Here is a 10,067-nt window from a genome sequence, read left to right as displayed (position 1 = left end):
ACACATGCATCACGAGTATATCCATGCAGGAGCGGGTTGACGATAAAAGTCAGCTCGAGCACGCGAGAAGCGCTGACAACTCGCTGAGCGCACGTGCCGTGGGAGTAGGAGGAGGCGATACGGCATAGGCGCACGTGCACACACATTGTCTGCGCATTGAAGTACATTTATATAACGTGCATATGCAATTTATATTAGGATACGACGGGGTTGCAATGCATGAAATTCGTTGTTGTGCTGGTAATTATGCTGATAAAACGCCTCTTGGAGATCTGACGAGTCGATGTGCCGGACAATTTTTGGAGGCCGTTCCTTTTAGATTGGTTCAGCGATTTTGCGTCATCTGTGATAAATCGATTTTTTTTTTTTTTTTTTTTGTCAATACGCGCCTTGAATAAATCCAAGCACGCGATGGCGCATAGATCAATTGATACGGATAATGTTCAAAACAACATTGATATGGTACTTTATCTACATCAGCCTGTCATAGTTTGTTCGGTAGAGAGCAGCTTCCTCAAGAACTGTATGGGGTTCGAAGCGTGATGTGTTGTTGCGTATGGAAACGACTCAATGAGATCCAAATATGTATGCATTGACCCCTCGCCCATCTAATTTTTTTGCTTCCATCGGTCAGATTGTGTTTTTCAACGTTTCGTCAAAATTACCGGTCATGCATGTGTCCCTCTATAGCCGAACAATCATGGAAATCGTTTCGATTTTTCAAAGACAAACGTATGATCAAGTGAATTGTATAATTTTATTTGTATCACGGCAATGTGATTAAATCGCAGATCGATACTGCATAGGTACACACTGATAATGGAAGTGGACCGATGAATGCCGATCTGGAAACTTTCAGTCACTGTGGAAAAGTTTAACCGACAAGCCATTCTCTTCACTCATAGTTATAAATCAGCGCCACATCCGATGATACACTTGATGCAAAAGACATAGTTTCACCCTAACAACGAACAATCGGCTCAAGTTCGTGGAAAGTGTTCATTCTGTACGCCGACAATCGGCAATTACCTGTTGCACAAGTTAATTTGTAAAGTAAGTTTGGAAAACGAGGGAAAGAAAAAAAAAAATGCACGATGAAATGTAAAAGCTCCGTTGGAGGTGAATCCGACTTTGGCCTTCTGGCGTTTTGGAATCACGGCACTCGTCAACTGCCGGAAAGCGTCGGTCGAACAATTAAAAATGCAGACGAGTCTCGACAAAGCTTATGGGGAAAATTCCACTATAGGTCTGGAGAAGGGGAGCGAAAGTCAGAGGGGTTCAAGAGGAAGACCGGAGGGGTGGTGTTGTACACTCTCCAAAAATGTATATACGTACTTACACGGGAAGGGATGAGAGAGGGTAGTTGCGCGCGCATCGGCAGATAGTATGGGTACATAACATATAGATGTATATACGTGCAGCAGCGTGTACTCCCTCTTCTCGCGCTCCTTTTCGGCGCGGCTTTCAACTAATATATAAAATATCAACGGCAGATCGGGGAGTTGTATAATAGAGCGCGGGCCAGGCTTACGGAGACTTAGCGTGTATTGTATATATATATACGAGCGACGTCACGGCGAGTGGGTCGTGACACGCCCGTTTTGGATCTACGCTGACCCGCTGGTCATTCATTCGCCGTAAGTCCGCCGTCGAGGAGATTACTGCACTTCCGAGGGTCGGTCGTCCGACTGGGCTCTTCTTGTTCTACTTTGCCGAGGCTTGGGCGAGAGCGGGCTTTCGCGTCGTCGTTTCCTCTTCTGGTGCGTACGAAACCCTTGTTGAAGTTTATATACCCTCCACTTGTTTTTTTTTTTTTTTTTTTTTTTCCGGCACGTTTTTTTGTTTCGAAACACAAAGTAAAATTTTCAAATACTTTATTTTGACAATAAATGAGAACAAAACAAAAATCAACAACATTTGCGTTCTAATGATATTTGGAAGACTTCCAAATCGCTGTAGTTTGCGGAGAGACTCAAGCACAAGGTCTTTCGGGGCTCGGCTCGGCTATTGATTTCATTGCGGGTCAAGGTCACGCGCTGCCCCTTTCCTCGTGAGCGCGGAAAACGTGTGGCTGTTTGAAATCAGTAGTAAAAGTTTCATACTATCATGTTTTAAATGAATTTTGTGTGAAAAAAATACAGGAATTTCGTAAAAAAAGTATAAATATATTTATAATTGATTTTCGCAAATGATCGCGTTGATCACTACTATCAACGGCTCGTCTTTGCGTTAGGAAATTTTCAATTCGATTTGCGCACTATTGCCGTGCCAATCCGTGAACTACTTTTGTTTAGCCGGCATCAGCCGTCTGATAAGATATTGCATGGCAAATGTGGGCGGTATTTCAATGGATTGTATTTTTTTTGTTTTTTTTTTAAATCTTCTAATGAGATTATTTTTGTTGAGGGAAATAAAGAGAAGCGCCTCGCGAGCGATAAGAAAGAAGGCGCACGTCTCGTATCTTAACTATTGAGCTGTTCTATTTTCATTCGAAAAAAAAAAAAAAAAAAAAAATTGTCTCTAGTTATTATTTTTACTTCTGTAGCAGGAAATAAGCAGATAAATACCACTTAAAATGTTCACGGATGTCATTGCAAGTTGTGAATTTTCGTTTCTTTATTTCAGATATTTTGATCAACCAACTACTAAAATGGCCGAGTCTTTGGAGCACATGCCGAAAAATGAAACCATCAAATTGAGACAAAAATTCATCGGGTAAGTTTGTTTGTATTACTGTAATGATAAAGCTGTCTTTATCGCTGCGTCATTAGAGGTTACACTATTAATCTCCAACCGGCGATAAAACTTTTGCACTTTATTGTTCATTTTCTGAGTAATTGCAATCCAGTTAAGCGCTTAAAATTGCAATGAATATTTTTAAACTAATTTCTTTGTAACAAAGACTGTTATCTTGTACAAGTCTCTAGAAATATAAGGAAATTTGTGAATACGAAATACTCGTGTGTGATATTTCTTTAAAACTTAAATTTTTTTACAGTATTTACATTCAATGGATACTAAATAGGTTTTTGGATTTTTTGGCTGATTAAAAAAAAAAAAAAATTTTTTTCAAACTATACAGTTTTTCAATGAAAATTTTCAGGGTTTCAAAAAGTAATATATTTTACACATGCTTGGGAACATGTTACATCGTTTAAGATTTTAAAGTAACAGAGTTTGTTAAAAAATGTTTTGAATAATTTTTTTTACCTTAAAAAAAAATTTCAAAATAAAAAAAGGTTTCTATTTAATTTATATGAGCTCGAATTCACTAATATGTTTGAATTATAGAATGTTAGAACACAATTTGGAAAAATACGCCTGACCAGCCTTTAGCCAAAATCAATCACAATCCATTAGATTTCAGTATTGCGCTCGACATATCCAGTAGTAAAACTAGAACGAGCCCCAACGAAGTACAATTGCTTAACTCCTGCAATCTTGCTCCCTCATTTTCTACACGACTGATCGACCCCAGTCCCACATTACGATATTACGTATATATACACGCGCAGGCAGAAGTGCACCGGTTATTTCGTGAATAGGCTTGGCCTCGAAAAATACGCGTGTACGTTATCAGATAAATCCACAAGGGTATTCGTGCATATCGTTTAGATGCTTTTTCATCATTTTTATTTTTTCATTTGATTTATTGGGTACTTTACCGTTATCATCTTCATTGAGATCAATCAGAAAAATAATACATTATCAAGATTAATTTGGTTTATTGTGATTGCAATAAAAAAAAAAGTTTAGGAAAATTTTCAATGTTCCTTATGTTATTGCTAAACATGATTTTATAGGTACGTAAATTTAGATGACGCTAACGCATAGATAGTGATAAGGACGCAAACTGGCTTTGATAAGAAACTAATTATAGCGAAAAGTACGTGTATATGTCAGCAAAATACATTCCGCAGTATGAATATTTTTGCAGCATTCAGTTTTGCGATTAGATACAGATTATAAAATGTGCTATTTATAAGAGATTATTTTCAAATCTGCATACATACCAACTAGCGTTAATAATATTGTCTGACGCAAGTTTTATCATTGAATGTGAAATAAGTAGTTTTCGATTCATTAAAATTTTCGTGAACATGCAAACCAAGAAAAACGATAGCTAGCGGCATGATTGAAAAATTCGATGCCTGGACATGCTTTTACGGAAATACCTATATTAATTAAAGTTGAATTTCAATAGTTAAAAATATTAATTTTTTGCCAACCGACGATTTATAGAATATCCAAGCAAAATTTTGATTCCTGAAGTAGCTCGAATAGCTTAAAATTACATTTTTTTTGTGTCCTCAGAGAGTCGTGCACCCTGTTTTACAAGTCGAACCCTTTGAAAATCGTGAGAGCCAAAGGCCAGTACATGTTCGACGAAAGAGGCGATGAGTACCTCGACTGCATCAACAACGTTGCTCATGGTAAGGATTTTCCCATTGTTATTTTTTTACCTGCATTCATAATGTTGTGATTAACTGGAAAACCCTTTTTTTTACTCATACATTTTTCATTGAGATACTTGTAGCACGTGTAGAAGAAAATCGTTCTTACTGTAAAAGAAGTTTTTTTTCTCTAGTTCAAAGGTGTTTCCACTAATGTTTTCCAGTCTCATGTTTTCTCGGCCGATAAGGCCCCAAAAAAAGGGATACAATCCTTTAACAATCTTGCGTACAATAATTTTATAAAATTTTCAATACTTTTTTTTTCTTTCTTGCAAATTACAGTGGGTCACTGTCACCCGGACGTCGTGCGAGCCGGTCAAGAGCAAATGTCCCTGCTTTCGACCAACATGCGTTTTCTGCACGACAACATCGTCATCTGCGCTCAACGTCTCACCTCGACCCTGCCCGAGAAGTTGTCCGTTTGCTTCCTCGTCAATTCCGGCAGCGAAGCCAACGATTTGGCTCTTCGTCTTGCCAACACCCACACCGGCAACAAAGACATTATCACCCTCGATCAGTAAGTGTCTTATAGTATACTCTCCGATTGTATTACCCTTAAAACGCATTTTTTTTTCTTTTTTTTTTAATTTTTAAGCTTGTCACATGGTAAATTGCATCTTCTCGCATATAGTTGAGTCGACTTTTGTTGGATCATTATCAACTGCAGAGATGAGCACGAGGAAAGAAAAAAACAAATTTGGTACACAGCTAATGCGAAAGATCTTGCATAATCCCCGCAACGCATGAAAAACACGATCCGCAAGCTTTTTTTCCTCGCAATGTCCGAGCTTGAGGCTTTTCTTCGTTCTTACTCCCGCGAATACCTTGGCAAAAAGTTTCTCCCCAGGAATGTAAGCGCGTCACGTACGCGTCGTTACCCGTGCCTGCGGACTCTCAACTCTGACGCTGCTGCTTTCTGTTATTTGCTCCTCGACCAGGTGTCGGCTTAATTTTTTTTTCTTTTTTTTTCACGTTGCATCTCGTAGTTGGAAAAACTACCGTCTTTCCAAAAAGACGACTTTTTTCAAAAAAGCTTACTTTTTTTTCTTCCACCCTGGGCTTTGGTGTCGCATTTTATTTTCATGAGTTCGATCATTGGAGATATACGTATATGTATACGCTTTAAATTTATTTTTGTTTTTTTTGTTCCCCCATGATTTTCCAAAGAAGGAAAAAATACACGTAGCCATGCCAAATCGTGCTGCTTTATAAAAAATATACTTGTATCTTATTTGTAAGATAATGCAATGCCTGTAGAAAATGTGAAAATCAGATTGACAGAATAAATGACCGTTTCGAGGAAGGCTGTTGCCATCGGATGTTTCTCTGGTTCCACATTCTTCGAGTGCTTAAAAGAGGCAAACAATTAATTATTGTATCTGATGTATTTCTTTTAGAAGACTTATTTGGTAATTGAAAGGGTCGGCTCTTATTAATCCAGACGGTCTCGTTTTTTCTTGTTTGCAGCATGATCGGAGTCATTAAATAAAAATATCGTCGAAAGGACATAGTATCGAAACATTCTGACGAAAAATGGAACTCACGACAATATTGTTCTCGAGCGAAGATGCGACAAAAATCGCACGACCGTGCAAGCCAATCGTCTTCGATAATAAATGCTAATGTCATTTTAGGTGACACTCTGGATGATGACGTATGTGATGTATGAACACACTGACCGTTTTTGCGTACAATATGTTTCTGAAAATAATATCGACCATTTTTCACTGTGCTTTCAATGAGAATTTCTGTCGAGCAAATCAATTAGATTTTTCTTTTCATTATGAACATAATTCGATCACAACATTTTTGACATTTGTATGGTTATTGAAAAAAAAAAAAAAAAAAAAAAAAAAAATTACAAACTTGCATTCTTGCTTTTTTAAAAAATTATTATCGCTAACAATAATAGTGATGTTTATGGATTCAAACATCATTATTAAACGATTTTGGTAAGATTGTTTCATTAAAAAATTTGGTAGCTGAACCGAAGAATCTAATTTATTTTTGATTTAATGAAAAAACAAATTGATTTTTTACAGTGGATGACGTTGATTATTTATATTTTTGCACCCAACTTTCAGGCAGATTAATTGAACTTTCAGTTACAGTTTTTCCTTATTACGCATCCTTGTTGTTCATTTCAGTGGTAATTCCGTGATTGCCAGTCGAACGATATCTAATCGTATTCTTTTTCCTTATGATTCTAGTGCGTATCACGGACACTTGACATCGATGATCGATATATCGCCCTACAAATTCTCCCACATGAAGGACGGAAAGAAAGAGCACGTCCACGTGGTGAGTAATTTATTAATCGGTCAATCAATTGCGAATCGTCGGGATGATAAAGTCCACGATGAAACACGCGGCTTTGGAAGAGACGGAAACTATTCTTAAATGCCGCCTGCAGTACTTGATTAACTCCCATAAATACTTGTACGCGCGAAATATTCCACTGCAAATCGAATCGTGTTTAATCAAATGAGAGCTATTAGTTGAATTGACGCGTTCGCCCGAAGAGGCGGGCAACAGAGTATTATTCCATCTCTTCCCGGCGACAAGATCATTGAGAGAGAGACGCGATGACTTGAACCCTCAATGTGTATATCTGGTGATATAGGCGGCATGTCCGGATGTCTATCGTGGAAAATACCGCGACGACGTTCACCCTGACGAGGATCTTGGTGTTTTATACGCTGGAGACGTCAAAGAGATTTGCGACAGCGTGACGGCTCAAGGCCGCGGTGTTAGCGCTTTCATAGCCGAGAGTCTTATGTCCGTCGGCGGTCAGATTTTGCCGCCGGAAAATTATTTCAAAAACGTCTACAAGTGAGTCTTAAATGTTTATTTGGGAATATTCGGGAGGTTACATAAAAAAAAAAAAAAGTTTTTTTTGTTTCTGGTTACTCAATAGTCCACTTAAAGCTGAAATAACTTGACTGTTTTTTTTAATTTTTTTATTTATGCGTTAGCACATAAAAATGTAAATTTAGATACAAGGACACCCTAAACTTTGCATCGTAAATTGAAATAAACAATTGCGGTGTTGTGAGTTATTCAATTGGCTACAAACGATTGTACCATCAAAATTTACCCTCTTGCATACTTTGAAATGGTAATTTTAGAAAAGTTGATTAAAAGATTCATTTGTTGCCTTCAATTTCATGAGTTTCTTAGAGCTATAGTATGATCATTTAATTTACGTAACATCGGGTTATAATAATCAAAGTATTGAGTGTAGTTTTCAAAACGATTTGCCTTATGAGCCTTGTGGAAAAAAAAAAAAAAATAAATAAATAAACGTGTAATTGGCAAACTTTTGAAACGTCGTCTCTATCAAAAACAGACACGTACGAGCCGCCGGTGGCGTCTGCATCGCCGACGAAGTGCAGGTGGGCTTTGGCCGTGTGGGCAGCCACATGTGGGCCTTCCAGCTCTACGGCGAGGACATTGTACCCGACATCGTCACGGTTGGCAAACCCATGGGCAACGGCCACCCCGTGGCTGCAGTCATCACTACCCAAGAGATCGCGAGAAGCTTTCGCGACACTGGCATCGAGTACTTTAACACGGTAATTTGATACATTTTTTTTTTTTTTTTTTCTTGTCTGATCGTTGAACCGTTCATTCATTAGCCAGAATACAATACCATCCATAAGCCAATGTACGATTTATTGCCGATACGAAAGTTCACCCGAAATTTGTAGTTACTTGGTGAATTGGGTAAAATTTTAATTGAAAACAAACGTGTGCAGCGCTCGTCGGATTTGGTTATAGCCGTGCTGCTCTCGTTACGTAATTGGAATTTGTACTATAAAGCAAAATTGTAATATCGTGAAAAGCCTTTGGAAATCATGATTTTTCTACGTAAAATAAATAAACATCTCGTTTTGCTGTGGCAAAGTGCCAATCATACGAATTAAAAATATCCATCAACAGACACAATTTGGTAATGGCTTACAATTCAAAGTTTACACAATATTAGCCATTCCCATTGAAAAACGTATGACTTTTTTTGCTACAATGCATAATTTGCAAACAGATTGAAGTAATAAAAACCGATGTCGACCCACCAAAAATAAAATTTGAGATACCCTCCACGAGTAAGGATCGCGGATACAAATGTTTTGAAATCTCCTGTATCACACACGTATTTAGACTTTCTGGATTGTTTTTTTTTTTTTTTTTTGCTTGAATAAGCGATGCGAGTGTCGATGTAGGTATCAACACACATCAGTCTCATAGATATAAAAAATGGCGTGAATCTTCGGATAGTAATAAAGGCGGTCCATACGAAGAACGAGATGTATGGCCTTGGGCACCTTTTGTTGAAAAAAAGAAAAAAAAAGAAAATTGCATTTCCAGTATGGCGGTAATCCAGTCTCGTGCGCCATAGCCAATGCCGTGATGGAAGTCATCGAGCGCGAAAATCTTCGGCAACACGCCCTTGAAGTCGGTAACCACCTGATGACAGAGTTACGCAAACTGGCCAAGCGCCGAGGCATTATTGGCGACGTGCGTGGCGCTGGGCTGTTCGTTGGCATCGAACTGGTGCTCGATCGCAACAAGCGGACCCCTGCCACTGCCGAGGCCAAGTACGTCGTTTACCGCATGAAGGAGGAGAAGATTATTGTGAGCAGCGAGGGCCCGGACTACAATATCCTCAAGCTCAAGCCACCCATGGTTTTCAGCATGGAAAATGCCAATCTGTTTGTTTCCAAGCTCGATGATATTTTGCAAGAGGTGGAGGCTGGCGAGGACGAGGTAATGTTTTATTTTTTACAATCAGTGTAAAATATGATGGAAAATTTTTGTTTACTCTTCATGACGGATGTATTACAATGACATTTGATTTTTAGGTGCCACAACAGACCACCGCCATTCTGAAGGCCGTTATTACGCCCATGAAGATGGATTTGTCAGCATCCATTCCGGAAAACAAATCTGTTTTGGTAAAATCCAGTTAATACGTCGAAAAATAAGCAAGATTTCACGATCATTAACAAAGTATTATTTTCAACGAAAAATGTTGCTGATTTATATATACTTGTACATAATTTTGTAAATATGTATTTAGTTTAGTGTCCCATAACATGTAACACTTGTAGATGTACTTTTTTCTGGTAATTATAACCTTTAGTGTTGCTAATACTGCTGCTGTGTAGTGCATAGCATTGAATTTAATACATTTTGTATACTACGCATACTTTACTGAATATAATTATGTACGTGAAGAAGATTTTCGACTGATGATTTTCAGGATACTTTACTACGTACATCATCATGTGTCATTTTTGCAAGTATAAACGTGATGATTATTACATCACGTGAATATGAACTATTTTATAAAGAATACAGATTTAATGAAAAATAAAAATCCAAGATAATCACATGATTTGCTTTTCATCTTGTTTTGCAATATGTACAAACCTCTGTTAGAGAGACTAAGAACCATACATTCTGAGCAAAAATTTGTTTCTTTTTATAAATACATCAAAGCGCATATATATATGCATGAATGCCAATAATTCAAAGTTACATACTTTATAGCACCCAAGCCACTGAGTACTTTTTATCTTAGAGGATCATTTCAGCTAAAAACTTGATTGA

The 10,067-nt window shown here is 37.8% G+C and overlaps 1 protein-coding gene across 1 annotated transcript; it reads left to right on the top strand.

Moving 5' to 3' along the window:
• The first annotated feature begins 1,531 nt into the window (after window positions 1-1,531).
• On the top strand, window positions 1,532-9,843 carry LOC106640365 (5-phosphohydroxy-L-lysine phospho-lyase). Its single transcript, XM_014354373.2, has 9 exons — window positions 1,532-1,760; window positions 2,626-2,715; window positions 4,315-4,433; window positions 4,737-4,971; window positions 6,665-6,755; window positions 7,078-7,286; window positions 7,804-8,029; window positions 8,823-9,221; window positions 9,317-9,843. The coding sequence occupies exons 2-9, from the start codon at window positions 2,651-2,653 to the stop codon at window positions 9,422-9,424; spliced, it is 1,452 nt and encodes a 483-aa protein (XP_014209859.2). The 5' UTR covers window positions 1,532-1,760; window positions 2,626-2,650; the 3' UTR covers window positions 9,425-9,843.
• The last annotated feature ends 224 nt before the right edge of the window (window positions 9,844-10,067 follow it).

Source organism: Copidosoma floridanum, unplaced genomic scaffold (genome assembly GCF_036245765.1).
Source record: "Copidosoma floridanum isolate Cflo_tuat_1 unplaced genomic scaffold, Cflo_Japanese_pri ptg000001l, whole genome shotgun sequence".
Classification (NCBI taxonomy): Eukaryota; Metazoa; Arthropoda; class Insecta; order Hymenoptera; family Encyrtidae; genus Copidosoma; species Copidosoma floridanum.
This window is presented reverse-complemented; position numbering and strand designations above follow the sequence as displayed.